Raw genomic sequence first — 15,865 nt, 5'->3', positions numbered from 1 at the left:
ATCTCTAGTGTTATGTAGCGATCTATAATGATCTATAGTGATATGTAGCGATCTGTTGTGATCTAGTGCGATGACCTGCAGGGATCTCTAGTGATCTCTAGTTCCTTGTAGATCACGCTTGTTCAATTACAGATAACTATAATGATCTAGTGTGATCTATAGTGTCTGCAGCGCACCATATTTATCTGTAATGATATACAGTATAGTTGCACAGGTGCACTTTATGTTGCTATAGGACTAACTTACTTTATGTCCTTTGCTATGTGTTGTGGTATGTAGTTGTTGTTTTATGTGCTATGTAGTACCATGGTCCCAGAGACATGTTGTACTGCTTCATGTATATATGGTTAAAATGACGATCAATGCTCCTTGACTTGATACAAACTTCTTGACGTGATATTGAAGTGAACACCTTGTAAATGTTGGTAGAGTCCCCAGTAGATGCGCAGGCAATTCTTCTCCTTCTTCATGCCTCTTTTGCACCGGCAGTTGTACAGCGGGCTCTGTTTGAGCGCGTCCAAGGCGCTGCGGCACTCATCTCTCCCCTCGGCACTGATGTTGCCCTCCTTCCCGGCTATGCACTGCCTCATAGTCCGATACTTTGTGCTGCATCCCGGCTCCTTTAAGCACAGCTCACTGGCTCCGACGCAGTCCATCCGGTTCCCTGCAGCAAACACTGACTTTTCTGCAGAGAGCAGGACGTCTGTGCGGGGAAACGTGTTAATCGTCCAGTTAACTCGTCCAGTTACACCACAACAACAACAACACTAACCACTTCAATGTCCGGGATACGAGTTAATTTAACACTAATTAGTCTGTGCCTATAAAGCAAATATCCTTTTTCTGTTCCTGCTTGGGGTCGATAAAAGTAATTTCCCAAGTTCTCAGCCAGGTTTATGAGCTTCCTACACATCAGTTTGGAAAGGATTAACCACAGACAAGCTGCAGATTAAACCACAAACAGATTTTTATTCTGTTTAGGCTGCAGTGAAAAACAAAGCCCCTGCTCTCACTGGCCATTACAATAAAACATAGTGAGGTTGTCGTGTCTTGTACATGCAAACAAACACATTTTCAGTCCAAGAGGACAGAGATTCTCTCTAAGACTTAAAAATCAGTTAAATCGGTGATTTTAAATCGGTTAAAATCAGCACTTTTTTTTTTCTTATCGTGTTACAGTTCGTTCTGTGCTCTATGGAAACATGATGTCATTGAAATAGGATTGAATGAAACAATAGAATAAGTTCGTAAATAAAAACAAAAACAAAAAAGTTGTTAGATTTTGTAATGCATGTGAGGAAAACGGGGCACTTACCCAGCAGCGGCAGGAGAACGCAAACCGTGGAGACGATCATCGCGGGTCCGATCTGCGTTTCTAGCGCGCGGTCCTGTTTGTGTGTGTGTGTGTGTGTGTGTGTGTGTGTGTGTGTGTGTGTGTGTGTGTGTGTGTGTGTGTGTGTGTGTGTGAAGCAGCTCACTGATTACAGACCCACACGCTGGTCTTTACATCCATCGGAGCATCTTGTCACTCTTTACACGCGCTCCTGTTCCAGCACCGGGATTCCCACAATCAGAAAAAAGTGATGGTAGTTAGTAAGGTTCCTTAAAAGCGCTCCGTGATCAGGACGCGCCGGGACGGGATGGTCTTGCGGTGCTCATGCATGGGGAGGTTTATAAAAAAAGACACGCGGATCGCTTTCTTAGGTGTCCGAAATAAAAAGTCCGGAGTTGCAGCACGCGGCTCGGCGCTCGGTGTGGCACTAAACAGGAGCGCGCGCTCCTGCGCCCTCAGCGGTCCCGAACACTCCCTCACTCACCACACACCACCCACCCCAACACACACACATAGACACACAGACACACAGACACACACACACACACACACACACACACACACACACACACACACACACACACTTTTTTTTTTTTTTTTACGCACGCGCTGCCATGAGTCCTTTTCTATATATGCTAACATGTGAATTAGGGAAAAAGTGATAAAGATTATTATTATAATGCTTAGCATTTTTTATTTCATATTCAAATAATATGATTATTATTTTTGTTCATTTTAAAAGATTATTTAATGAAAGTAATTATTATAAAAAAACAACCTATGCTGCACAAAAATCTGAAAATTTAAAATGTTGAAATGGACTAAATTTTTATTTATAAACGTGTAATAACACTTTAATATCGAATCGTGACTCTTCTTCTGTTCCTAAAATCTTCCACTGTTCTACTCATTTTCCATGTTGTCTAACACAAGGAGTCACACAGTCACTGCTTTGAGGCTTTAAACTCTATTAGTCTTTCCGCTGGCCCCTAGATAATAAAATTATGAAATCAGTCCTTCTGAGGTCACATTTTTCTATTTGTAGGCCCAAATGCTCGGGGTCACACTCCTCAGATGATGATGTAAGTCAGACGCCATGGTCTGATTTCAGTGCTCTGTGTCATCTGGCCTGAGAGAACCTTGTATACAAAAAGTAGCTCATGTTATAGTCTTTAAGAAAAAAAACTCTATCCTGACCTAACCTGACCTTTTTTTTCTTTTCTTAAATAGACTGAACAGAAGCAGTACGTAGAGTACAAACAGTATAAAACTTTAATATGCGCCTTTTCTCCCAGCATGTTGGCTTCCCACATTTGTGTCATTTGGCTGACTCACTTTTTATTAGCAAAAAAAAAAAAAAAGAGAAAAGTAAGAGATGTGAGTTTTAGTTCAACCATGAGTTATAAGATTAAACTGGTGGAGATTGCCATCTATTGGTGTAGTCGGGCTGTATGTCAAATGATGCCCTGGTGAACATAAAGTGCACTATTCATACTTTTGGAGGGAATACGGAGCCATTTGGGATTCAGCCAGAGAAATAATTTAGAGTAAAGTAGAGAAGAAAGAGAGAGAGAGAGAGAGAGAGAGAGAGAGAGAGAGAGAGAGAGAGAGAGAGAGAGAGAGAGAGAGAGAGAGAGAGAGAGACTCAGTCACAAATATGGCTAGTGCATGTACAGAATAGGGTGTATAGGGTATATTATTTTATACCCTAATGTAGTGCACATATATAGATAATAGGAACAAATACTGTTAATTCATAGATCATTAGATGAATCGTCTCGCTGATGTCAGATTGGTTTCTCAACCACTATCTCACTATCTCAAATAACCAATCTTTACAAGAATGGTGAAAAAAAAGCATCTCAAAACACACAGACAGATCAAATCTAGAGGTGGATGAAGCTCCAGGACAACATCTATAACTTCTGAAGTGTTTCATCAATAATCAACAACATTAAACAGCATCTTAAATGGATAAACATATGATGTGTTGTTCTTTGACTAATGAAGACTCTTTCCAGCACTATTGAATACAAATCAAAATTCATTTCCTCTGTTAAATAGATATTTGCACATGTAACATATAATTTACATGTCATTGATCGATCTAGATGCATTTTAGCTCACGGCCTGGTGTAACATTTTTCATATCATATGTGAGTAGATCTGTAGTGAAGCACAATCGATTTTAAATGCACATATTAATCAATGTGCTTCTCTTCTATTTTAATGAACTTTAAGTGCCAAGTGATATGTTTACTTACAGACTTTTGGCAAGCAGTGCTCAGGAAATTTACCGCTCTAATGACCAGACTGATTTGTATCCTTTGCTATCGAGTTTAGTGACAATTCCGATTGTGATTTACGAGTGTGTACATGATCCGGTATCAGGAAAATCCTATTTTAATTGTGCAGTCACGATGAGTAAGCAGGTCTTGGAAAAGAAGGAGTACGGTTAAAAGGTATCAGTCTGAATCATATGAAAAGCCTGAGTCGATATTGATGGAGCCTCGGTCACGAGTGAGTGTTCACACTATAATGTGCCTCGTGGCTTCGGATCAAACACCATACCCTGGAAATTGGACGAGGTGAAGGATGATGTGATGAACACTGAAGAGCCAAATGGCACAGGATTACAGTTATTGAATGCTGACTGTGCTTATTAAATGCGAAACAGCTCAGAGGTTGGTGGTTCTTAATGGACCCAGGAGCACATCTGTGATAAATTACAGGCAGTGCTGGAATTGGAACGAGTGAGAAAGTACGGATGTGTGGATCATATTTGGTACTGATGTTTCAGAGCCAGAAAATGTTAGATTTCAGAAAATTTTAGAACAAATTTATTATCCATTTTATCAGTTCAAATAAATAGATATATACTAACGGTTCTGTATAAACAGATTTGATATTTGTGCAAAATTTTTATGCCCTATTTTTTATTATGGTTGGGTAATAGCCCAATAATATGTTCACAGGAACTATCTATCTATCTATCTATCTATCTATCTATCTATCTATCTATCTATCTATCTATCTATCTATCTATCTATCTATCGATAGATAGATATCTATCTATCTATCTATCTATCTATCTATCTATCTATCTATCTATCTATCTATCTATCTATCTATCTATCTATCTATCTATCTATCTATCTATCTATCTATCATATACATGCATATATAGTTTGTTTTTGTTTGTTTGTTTTTTTCTCAGTCTACACAATGTTTAATTTTCAACTGTCCCCTAGTGATGAGTCTTTCTTAAGGATTCGACACTTTTAGCTGAGCCGATTCACTCTTCTGAAGAGCCGTTTTCTACGGGTTTTGAAGAGAAATAAAAGTGCGTGGGAGTCGATTAGTGAGTCGACTCATCGATTCATCTGATACACTGAACAGATCCGTTAATTCCTTCATCAAACAAGTCGTTTAGGCAAACGTTTGAGAAAAATTGTAAAGAAATATGAGTACAGATGTTAATGATGTGAGTCTGGATTCTCTATATCAGCAGATTTTGTTAGCTGAACAACAAACATCCGAAAACACAGGAAAGCTCCATGAAGGTAACGTTAGCTAACTAGCTAACTAGCGCTAATCGCGTTTGTCAGTCAGAAGCGAATATTACGACTGTTAAGGCGACGTATTACAGTTTATTTCATTTGATTGATGATATTTAGTTCATTATTGTTTTCTGAACTGGAAATATTTTTCAAAACATTTACAGGAGAAAAGCGAATGAATATCATTTCTCCAAGAAAATGTGTACAAACTAACGACATTTTCGACATGACGTGGGGGGAGGGGGCTTGACGTGGGCGGGGCTTTCATTGTCGATAATGTTTCAAACAATTTTGTCATAAAAATAGCTTAAAAATTTCAATTAAGAACAGTTGAATCTTTTTAATGTCCTGTTTATCTGTTGTGTCTTGCCTTATCCCGGACCATACCTAGAGTTTTATCACGCTGAACTTTAATGGTTTTCTCTTTCAGTAAAATCATCCATCATTAAGGCTGAGAAGGAAATCAAGTCCTTCACCGAGAAGCTGGAGCGTGCGTATACTGAACTGGATGAGAAGGTCAGGTTGCTTTATCTCTCCGTTCGGTTCCGTTCGATCCACGGCTCGAATAAATTTCCTTGTGATTTCCGGTCATTTATCTGGGGATCGGTGCAATTCCAGGACTGCCGAAACACATCTGGTTTATAAAACATTAGCAATATGTGTGTATGATTCGTTTGGTGATTATTCTTAATACCTAAATGAATTCTAAAATTATTCATATAGCATTTGTCTTCAAACCTACTTCTCAATACCCAAGGTGTGTCTCAGCTTCTCTAACCAACGTGAACAATCTATTTCCAATTGTAAAGATTAAACACAGAGCGTCGTGTCAGCGGCACGTTAAGTTTGAACAGTTAATCGTATTCAGGTAGTGGAACAGAACAGAAGAAGGGCAGGACGGAGCAGGATACGAGTTTTAATCCCATCTGCATGCACAGTAGCCTAGTATATGGGTGATTTGTTTTATGACTGATACTCTTCATCTATTTGGAGGGCTTCATTAAAGATGAAGAGGATCGATGGGATGCGGCAGTGCAAAATCAATCGCTTGTTTCCGCTAGATTACATTAGTCCGGTTAACCCTTTATAGATCCTGCGTTGTGCTCTTGTATCTCTCACAGATGTGTTCGACACGCGGCTTTATTAAACCGTGCACAGGAATTGGCATAAAGGAATAAAGGACACAGTTATAACATCTAAAAAAAAAAAAGAGAAATAAATAATCAACTAATAGTATGAAATAAGCCATATTTGTGTCACTGCACTTCCAAAAGCTCTACTTTATTGTATTTCTCTTAAATTTTGTCATGCAGCATGGCGTCTACAGCAAACAGGCCGCTAGAAAGGGAAGGTTTATCCATATATATGGTAATTTGTGGGCGTGTTTTTATGCAAATTAGCTTCGCTGTGCACAGGTAAAGTTAGTTTGAATGTATGGGATTTTTTTAACAACAATGTTTTATGCCTGGCCTTTATCTGAAAGTCCGCTCAGTCAGCGAAACATCACAAAAGGACCGGTTTGTTCTCCCCGTGCTTCGGGGGTTTCCTCCGGGTACTCCGGTTTCCTCCCCCGGTCCAAAGACATGCATGGTAGGTTGATTGGCATCTCTGGAAAATTGTCCGTATTGTGTGAGTGTGTGAGTGAATGAGAGTGTGTGTGTGCCCTGTGATGGGTTGGCACTCCGTCCAGGGTGTATCCTGCCTCGATGCCCGATGACGCCTGAGATAGGCACAGGCTCCCCGTGACCCGAGAAGTTCAGATAAGTGGTAGAAAATGAGTGAATGAATGAATGAATGAATGTGTAAGGCAAAGAGAGGACAATGTATTATTTTAAATTATAAAATGTGATCATTTCTGACTTTTTTTTTTTTTTTTGGATGTTAGGTCTCTCATTATGCTCACACTGCATTGTGGGAACAATTACCTAAATGACTTAGTGTGTCTTTTACACTTGACTGACTTGATATAGGAACATCACGCAGTTCTTTAATGACACGCAGGCTTTCATGATTACTCCAATTACAGCTCGACCTCCAAACAACGATAGGAGGAAGCACCGTACACACACACCGTCTGTGTTCCTTTGGTGTCGCTCTTAACATGTACTAACATTCAACCGAAACCTTGTGTATCACAGCACTGCCGCGGTTGTAGAATTAAAAGCGTATTGCCGCTCCATGATGCAGAACCTCACTCAAATCTGTTCCCAGGCTCAGCTGGAGTCTGAAATTTTGCTGCAGCTCAAACTGAACAAGAGACAACAGGAAGAAATGGAGAAGAAAAAGACGGACTTGCTCGAGCAACAGAATGGGCTCAGAGAGGAGATGGTGCGTACAGAGTTATCGCCGTGGTTATTTTAATTTCGGCAATTTGTTGCCAATATGAAGAGGATAAAACAGGGAAAGGAAGCAGGCAGTTTGGAAAATAAATAGAGGCAGAGGAAAGATAATGAAGATCCCAAATGAGCCATGTTCTTCACTCGACATTTTAATAGCTGAGAGAAATTACACCGAAGTCTAAATGATTTCTCACTTAAATGTTTTGCATACTTGGAAATCTCTGTGAGATGATAAAGTAAAATCCACAATCTTATTAAAGATTTTGTAATTCTTCTTATTTATTAAGCTGCAGTCAGTCAGTCACAACACTTGTGGGAGTGCTGTTATAGGAAAATAATCAACAGTGAGGCTCACTGGACGTTGAGTATTTAACTAAAACAACACACCCTGAAGTGCTTTATTTATATTATACCACAGCAGTTTCCTAACAGTTTATCTTTTAATACACACACACACACACACACACACACACTCACACACGCCCGCGCACATGGAAATCAATAAATCCATTCAGATGCATAATATTTTTAGCAATTATGTGGAATAATTTCAATGTATTTACTATTAATTATTTTATCATTTACATTATTATTTACATTTATATTCAGATTTAATTTTCTAGTTAATTATTTCATAAGGTGATCTAACAACTAGAGATTATTATTATTATTATTATTATTATTATTATTATTATTATTATTATTATTATTATTATTATTATTAAATCCTAGATCCATCTCCATATATCGTCAATTGTAATAGCAGAACCTCACCACTAGAGGTCCAGATTTACCAGTTTTTCAAATCTGTTCTGCTAAATGTTAATATAACGAAATATTTATCAGTTTTGGAGGATTAGTTGCCCTACATTCCTATAATTATATATATATATATATATATATATATATATATATATATATATATATATATATATATATATATATATTATTGTCTAAACCTGCAGGAGCGAATAAAAAGAGAGGTAGCAGAGGAGAAAGAGAAGTTTGTGAACACGATCAGAACCTTCAACAGCGACTTTAACCTGCTGAAAAACAGGGACCTTGTCTTCCGCCACCAGACCAAATCTGAAATACAGACTCTCCAGTCGGAATCTGAGGCACTAAGCAAAGGTAGATTGATGCGCATTCTTATGGAGCTCACGACTCAGCTCCTCTTAATCGAACCGGTTTTAGCGAGCAGGATTTAATCAGGCGGTTCCAACATTATAAATGTGACACGTGAACTCTTATTGAACTGTCTGCTCTGACTCCCTCCCTGTTGAATTCTCAGTTCTGACGAGTCAGAAGGTGTCGATTCATTTTCCCAGAAATGTCAGTATTCATGTAAGGAGTCTCCAGTGTCAGTGCAATAAGAAACTGCAAGCTTTAGCAAAAGATATTAATAGTTTACTTAAGTGTTTTGGGGAACATTTGGTGCATAATAAAAAAAAATACCTGAGCGAACAAAAAAGACAAAAGCGCTTCACAGACGCTCGAAAGACACGACTTCAGTTAGCTGTCGTATGGGACATGATTTAAAGCTTCATACTTCTCACTATAACTTTGTTCATCTGTTCTTATCCTCACTGTACTTTACTGTAAAATGACCTAAATGACCTTGCGCTCGTATTCTCAGAGATCGAGAGGCTGAAGCAAGAAAAGACGCAGCTGATCACCTTGCAAACCGAGCAACAGTCTTTAAGTGCAGAGCTTCAGGGGCTTCACTCACAACTAGCAGGTGAAAACAAGATTCTGCCTAAAACATGACTGACTAAAACATCCTGACTGACGAGCGTTTCGATATTGTACGTGTGCACAGATGTGGAGAGGGAGCTGGAGGAGGCAGTGGCACACACTGAGTCACTGAAGATCGAAAGGGAAACCGCCATTCAGAAACCTCAGACAGACAGCACCTGCCTCAGGTAAGCACATGTACAGTAAGCGTCAAGGCTCCTGGGAAGGAACGAAAGCCGCGGTCGATACGTCAAATACCCATCGGAGTGTAGATGCAGTTTATTTACCCCGAATCAGAATCTTTTTTGACCCACACGCAGCCCCCCTCATTCATGTCTGTGTCCGTACGTCTCTCAGTAAATAATACCACTCCAGATCCATCCTTTTAATTAAGCCTTTGATATATATTACCCATGCTATCCGGTCTGGAGTTGGGTCCCACTTCACAACAAGGTCTAGTTGCTCTATCATGTCCCCGATGAAGGGGAGGGAGATCAATAGATAGCGTGTCTCTGGCAGGAAGCTGTTTCCCCTACAGCTGTGTAAATCATACACATGCCCATCGACGTTCACACAAATCTCTCTCATTAGCATCCTGCCGGATCACAGCCCTGGGAGGTGCTGAAGATGCAGCCAGCGCGGCGGTTCTTCTTCAGGGTGTAACCGTAAATCACTTTCAAATAGCTGTTGCTTCATACACGGGGTATCGACTGTGTGAAATCGAACGCCGAAATGTCTCCGAAACAGGCAGCATGTAAAAACGGGTCGAACGAAACGGATTAGGAGCTACTACAGTGACATGCCACATCAAAACTATAATACACAAGTCAAAATAAAAGGCTACGACTTACTGGGCAGATTAAAAGCAAAGAAACGTAAGGCTTCTCAACATGGAACAGAAAAAGCGAATCAAGTTAAAGCAGGTAAACACATTTTAAGCAAATTTAAGCAAAACCATAGCGAGTGCATACAGAGTGATCTGAGAAGAGAAACCACTTCAACAGTTGCTTGTAATATATTGTCGCTGTCGGGCGGAATCCTCGTATCTCCAAAACCATTATTTTTCAGGATATTAAAAAAAACGCCGTATCTTATCTGCAACGCAGCGGATTGTCTTGCGCTAAATTCCTGTCCTCAGATGAGCACCAGAACTAGAGGGGGTCAAGCTTTTTTTTCTTTGAGCCCAGTGTTTTGAAGACATTTACCTCAGGAAGACGTGTTGATTCGTTGCGATTTTTAATCTTGATTAGAAATATGCCGTGAAGCTCTCCCGCGGAGTGAAGAAGAGGCGGACAGTTGAAGTGTCCAACGGAGTTAAGAGATTTGTGCTCGAGCTATTTTCAAGACATTAGATTGGTTAATAACTTGTAAAAAAAATAATAAAAAAAATAGACCCACGTGGGGACTGACCGATAGCATCGATATGTGAAAAAAATATGAAATTGACCAAATTTGGACATACGAGGTTTCCGCCCGACAGCGACGAATAAAAAAAAAAAGTGATAAGTGAAATGTTTTACATCTACAAACAATTCGACAAAAAAATTGACAACTGCAGGGTCACATTGCCTCACTGTTACTGTTGCTTAGCCCACTCGTGTGTGTGTGTTTGTACGGAAGGCTGAAGAAAGATCTAGAAGCACATAAGGAGCTGGAGATGCTGCATGCGACCCTCAGCACAGAAATCCACGTCTTGCTTTCGGTAATTGTGCTCGTTACAAATCGCACGTTTTTTTGTGTGTCACTTTTTACTTCTTTCCATAAACTCATAACGGCAGGTTGAAACATCTGTGACATTTTGTACACAGTTATTTATGGAAAAGCAATAACGGCAGCACGAATAGATGTCCGATTCCATCCGCTAATGAAACGCGATGTTCCTCTCTCGACAGGAATTATCACAGAAGCCGAAGGTGTGACGAGCCTCTCAGGTCGCTTTTGTTCAGCAGTTACCCCAGTTTGACGTTCATGGACAACGTGTTCTGTTTCATGGTTTGTTTTTTTGCGTTCACAAAACGATCCACAAAGCCCTAGAGTTTACACGTTTCTGTCAGGAATCGGTCTCCGCTCATTCCACTAAACTGCGCAATGCTGCCCTCTACTGCACAAAGCTGTCAACGACAAGCCCAAATACAGTCCACTTCCTGCCTGTTGTGGCCTTGATTGTATGGCAGAAAATCCAGCGGTCACAGTGATGAGGTCTTTAATTAGTGCAGATTACAGATCATTTGTTTTAATGATTATTAGATTTATTAGTATTATTTTATTTACAGCCAGCTGTAGTCCATACTTTAGGTTGAGATTTCACACACACACTGAAGATGCAGTGTATGAGATTTTTTTTTTTGTTCATCAGCTGCCATCTAGTGGCCATTTACTGACAGTACATTGAATAAATAAGCATTACAGAGAGAAATATGTACACAAGAATAACCACACACTCTTTACTCGCACTATACACACATGCTCTCTACACACACTCCGTTTTTCTAGACACACACTCTTTGTCTCTACACACTCTACTCATGCTGTACAACCATGCTCTACACACACTCCTTTATTCTCTACACACACTCTTTCTACACACACTATATACACACTGTCTACACACAATCTTTCTCTCTACACACTTTCTGTACACACTGTTTTTACTCACACTATACACACTCTCTCTCTACACACACTCCTATTTTCTCTACTTACACCCTTTCTCTCCTCACACTCTTTCTCCACACACACTTTCTCTACACACACTCTTTCTATACACATTCTTTCTCTCTACACACTTTCTCTACACACAGTATACACACATTCGCTCTACACACTTTTTCTCTCTTTACACACTTTCCCTACACACACTTTTTCTCTATCTATACACACTCTTCCTCTCTACACACACTTTTTCTCTCTCTCCACACACTCTTCCTCTCTACACACACTCTTCCTCTCTACACACACTTTTTTCTATCTACACACACTCCTCCTCTCTACACACACTCTTCCTCTCTACACACACTTTTTCTCTCTCTCCACACACTCTTCCTCTCTACACACACTCTTCCTCTCTACACACACTTTTTTCTATCTACACACACTCCTCCTCTCTACACACACTCTTCCTCTCTACACACACTCTTCCTCTCTACACACACTTTTTCTCTCTCTACACACACTCTTCCTCTCTACACACACTTTTTCTCTCTCTACACACACTCTTCCTCTCTACACACACTCTTCTTCTCTATCTACACACACTTTTTCTCTCTCTACACACACTCTTCCTCTCTACACACACTCTTCCTCTCTACACACAATCTCTCTACAAACACTTTCTCTCTCTCTCTCTCTACCCTCATAAGTAAACAGATTTGATCGACGCCCAACAAATAAGTGAACAGAACCTACAGCGTGTCTTTCTTTAAATAAAAATTCAGTATTTACAACAACTTGTCTCTTGTCTGAATGAATTTTCGGGAACATTCCCGAACGACTTCAATAAGATCATGTGACCAAACACACCTGATTTCTGGAGTCCTAACTCAGTGTGTTTCCTGAAGCCACCGTACACAGCCAGCTGTAAACCGACTCTGCGACACCGACACCGCGAGGATCATCTCTGAGGCCCGCGAGACGCCGACGCGCTTTGTTCCTCTCTTCCCTGTGTGTAATTAATGGGCTGTAATCATGTAGAGGATGATGTGTCATGCTCTTGAAGAAACTCTCCACCCCTGCAATTAGAGCTATTATACTCAGCGCAATCAAAGCTGCTTCTATAAACACTGGTGTCTCGCAAATATTTACCCACTTCTTGTTCCTGGTGTAATTGGGGCAAGACATCCATCCATGTCTTTGAATTACACAAATTACCAGGCGCTGATTGCAGTTTATTCATCGCGCACCTCGGTGCGCAAACGTACATCACTACCCCGTGATTTAACTAAGGGTTTGTATGTTAGTTCCAGCATTTTTTAATAAGTATTTAGATTGATTTTTTTTTTTTTAATTTGCCGTATCCTTTTAATTAACATTAAACTAAAGTGAACGTACTTGCCACTTACTCTCATCTTACTGTATGCTAATTACAAGGCTAGACGCTAGTCAGTCTGGATCGTATCGGATATATAACACACGGCGGACTCTTAGGATCTTATTCCACCTTATACTTATTCTGATTGGTGACGATTTATTCTCTATCTCAGCAGCTTCGAGACTAATCACAGGTTCACGTTCATGCGCTTTTTTCGTACGGACGAGAGTCCGCCAGAGCAGCGGAAGAGTCTCCGTTGCGAGCATGTCGTACCTCTGTTAAGATTCTAAATATAAATTCCGCTACGGTACGTGAGGAAATGATGGTTGCTGTAACACGAATGATATAATAACAGGAAGTGACTCGTTCAAGAAAAACAAAAAGTCAATGTGTTGTTGTTATTTAGAGGAATAAAACACCCCGGCATCCAAATCTGCATATACATAATTAACGTTATAGAAGAGCTTTTATTATTAAATTCCATCCTCATTTTAGTCTCCACCCTGGAGAGGTCTCTCTTAAAGTATATCATATCGGCTACCGATCCAAGCCATCACGTGTTTTTTTATTTATTTATTTTTTTAAGAGACGTCCTGGAGAAAAGCGCTATCCAAACTCATCCCATGTACATTTGCTTACAGACGCGCTTGTGATACTACTGGCTACTGCCGCTTTGATTGACACGATAGAGCTTAAGCCCCTCCCACACAGAGAGCTCTCTTTGATTGATTCAGATGGTATTATCATCGTCGGGATTCGGGGAACGCTTTTCCTCTCAACTCTATCTGGACGTCGCTTGTCATTCGGGAATACTTTCAACACGTGATGATGTCAGGTGTCGTTCTTGTTCACATCCTGGTACCTTCACCTCTGTTTATCATCAGCATGTCTATATATATATATATATATATATATATATATATATATATATATATATATATATATATCTGCTGGAACATTTACAAGACCCTCACAGGCATCTGTCGCAGACCAGAGTGTGTAAAAAAAACAGGAATAAACAGCAGGACAGTTGCAATGAAATCTGTGAACGAGTATGAATCGACGTCAGTATCTCTCTTCCCCAGGGTGTGTCACTCTACCGGATCGGACGAGGATTACTTACCGTCGTACGCACCAGATGTAGCTAATGCACCGATTGGAACAGGTTCCTTTCCAGTGCAAGTGATAGAGATGTAAAAAAAAAAAAAAAAGCAGGATCATCTGGTATTAAATCACTATCTATAATTCAGTGTTTCTATAGATTTATGGATTTTCCTCCCCTTTGTTCTCAGGACCTAGGTCTGTGAACCAATGTCTTTTTCATTCTACATAACAAGTTATAGTTATCAGCTAAGGTCTGGGAACCCAAGGCCTTCTTCATTCTACATAACAAGTTATAGTTATCAGCGAAGGTCTGGGAACCCAAGGCCTTCTTCATTCTACATAACAAGTTATAGTTATCAGCGAAGGTCTGGGAACCCAAGGCCTTCTTCATTCTACATAACAAGTTATAGTTATCAGCTAAGGTCTGGGAACCCAAGGCCTTCTTCATTCTACACAAGAAGTTTGTATTTGTTATGATAAATGTGCTCAAAAGAGCCTTACTTCCTGGTCACAGTGGAGGATTAATCCCTTTTTTTTACAGCTACAATGAGCAAGTTTCCTCATTTCATTTCATTTCTTGCTATGATGAAAGTTCTTGATTATATCGGTTATGTTGTATTACTGTTTTTGCTAAGCCCTTGCTGTTATAATGTTACTTTGTATTTTGATTTTCACTTCCTCACACATTGTTGATCAGAGAGCTCAGACTGACTGACTTGTATGATTACAATAAACATCTTTGGCCTACAACATCGCCTACATATATACATCTTATGACAGCGATTGTAATATTTTGCAAGGCCTAATACTTTACTTTGGTTATAGTATTGTAAGGAATAATACTTTCATTATTTCTACTAAGATTTTTCACAACACTCTATGTTGAGCAGGTGTACCGATGGAGTCCCAGGGTTTTATTTAAGCACTGTACTGTAAAAAAACAAGGGTCGGCGTTTATCATTTACGTAGTCGGAGCTCCCAGAAACGTCCAGCGATTGACTCCAGACTCCAGATCATGTTTACACCTTTACTTTATTAACCAGATCCATACACGTGTATTACAAGCATAAGCTGAACACGATGCTAATGATATCGTTCATCATGTTTACTCCCAGTTTCCAGCCCACCAGAGAAATACAGTAGTAAGCTACTTTTTCTTATCCACACATCAGACAGAGATGCGTGTAAGGACCCTTAACGTTTTTAGTGCCCAGCTCAATTTTGAAGGCGTTAACGATCGTCTGCTCCAGCGTCGAGTTACTTTTAGTCGTCCAGCAGTCCTGGTTCGCAGGGAAGTAAGCGGACGACGCGCCTGCTACCCGAATGCCACTCTCTGTGAAGCGAGACGAGAAAACAGAAAAAAGATATAAAACTCTGTTCTGATTGGACCGAAGGTATAAGATACAGGTTTACCTAGTTATGATGATAGTAATTATAAACATGATAAACATTCTATAATATTAATAATAATGATAAGAATAATAAAAAGAGTGCTCGATAAAGACCAACATGCACTTATTTCTTTTGAGGATTCAAAAAGTTTTTGCTCACTGTTACAGACGGCCAGCTTGTTGCCGCCCACGTACTGAGTCGTCCACTTGTAGCCAGTGGCGTAGACAGAGGTGTTTCCGCACGTCTCGAACAGCCTGGAAATCCTCAGGAACCCGAAGTCGTAACCCTGAAGGTGAGGAGCTCGCAATGTCAACGTCCGAGTTTAACGTTCGCAATCCCAGGATGAGAGCAAAGGAAATGTTAAAAAGGTTCCAAA

At 39.9% G+C, this 15,865-nt stretch overlaps 3 protein-coding genes across 4 annotated transcripts in view; 1 reads left to right on the top strand and 2 right to left on the bottom strand.

Annotated features, from left to right (window-relative positions):
• gfra1a (gdnf family receptor alpha 1a) overlaps window positions 1-1,815 on the bottom strand; it is an 80,075-nt gene extending 78,260 nt beyond the window's left edge. The window contains exons 1-2 of one of the 2 annotated variants that reach the window (XM_027165886.2): window positions 1,316-1,815; window positions 413-703 (exon numbers count right to left, since the gene is read on the bottom strand). In XM_027165886.2, coding sequence (XP_027021687.1) covers window positions 413-703; window positions 1,316-1,355 — 331 coding nt within the window. In that variant the 5' untranslated portion in view covers window positions 1,356-1,815. The remainder of the gene's footprint in view (window positions 1-412; window positions 704-1,315) is intronic. The other variant, XM_027165887.2, reaches the window with a different exon arrangement.
• A 2,877-nt stretch (window positions 1,816-4,692) lies between these two features.
• ccdc172 (coiled-coil domain containing 172) lies at window positions 4,693-11,378 on the top strand. Its single transcript, XM_027165792.2, has 8 exons — window positions 4,693-4,896; window positions 5,324-5,409; window positions 7,105-7,221; window positions 8,198-8,363; window positions 8,869-8,970; window positions 9,052-9,154; window positions 10,587-10,668; window positions 10,859-11,378. The coding sequence occupies exons 1-8, from the start codon at window positions 4,797-4,799 to the stop codon at window positions 10,883-10,885; spliced, it is 783 nt and encodes a 260-aa protein (XP_027021593.1). The 5' UTR covers window positions 4,693-4,796; the 3' UTR covers window positions 10,886-11,378.
• Window positions 11,379-15,110: 3,732 nt separating this feature from the next.
• Window positions 15,111-15,865, bottom strand: part of si:ch1073-126c3.2 (uncharacterized protein LOC555816 homolog) — a 2,631-nt gene continuing 1,876 nt past the window's right edge. The window contains exons 5-6 of the mRNA XM_027165796.2: window positions 15,649-15,775; window positions 15,111-15,430 (exon numbers count right to left, since the gene is read on the bottom strand). Of these exons, the coding sequence (XP_027021597.1) occupies window positions 15,255-15,430; window positions 15,649-15,775 (303 nt within the window). The 3' untranslated portion in view covers window positions 15,111-15,254. The remainder of the gene's footprint in view (window positions 15,431-15,648; window positions 15,776-15,865) is intronic.

Source organism: Tachysurus fulvidraco, chromosome 4 (genome assembly GCF_022655615.1).
Source record: "Tachysurus fulvidraco isolate hzauxx_2018 chromosome 4, HZAU_PFXX_2.0, whole genome shotgun sequence".
NCBI lineage: Eukaryota > Metazoa > Chordata > Actinopteri > Siluriformes > Bagridae > Tachysurus > Tachysurus fulvidraco.
This window is presented reverse-complemented; position numbering and strand designations above follow the sequence as displayed.

Coding starts and splice junctions, on each gene's coding strand:
- ccdc172 (XM_027165792.2), top strand. CDS start 4,797: ATGAGTACAGATGTTAATGATGTGAGTCTGGATTCTCTATATCAGCAG. Junction 7,222..8,197: donor ATGGGCTCAGAGAGGAGATG/GTGCGTACAGAG, acceptor CTAAACCTGCAG/GAGCGAATAAAAAGAGAGGT. Junction 8,971..9,051: donor GCTTCACTCACAACTAGCAG/GTGAAAACAAGA, acceptor ACGTGTGCACAG/ATGTGGAGAGGGAGCTGGAG.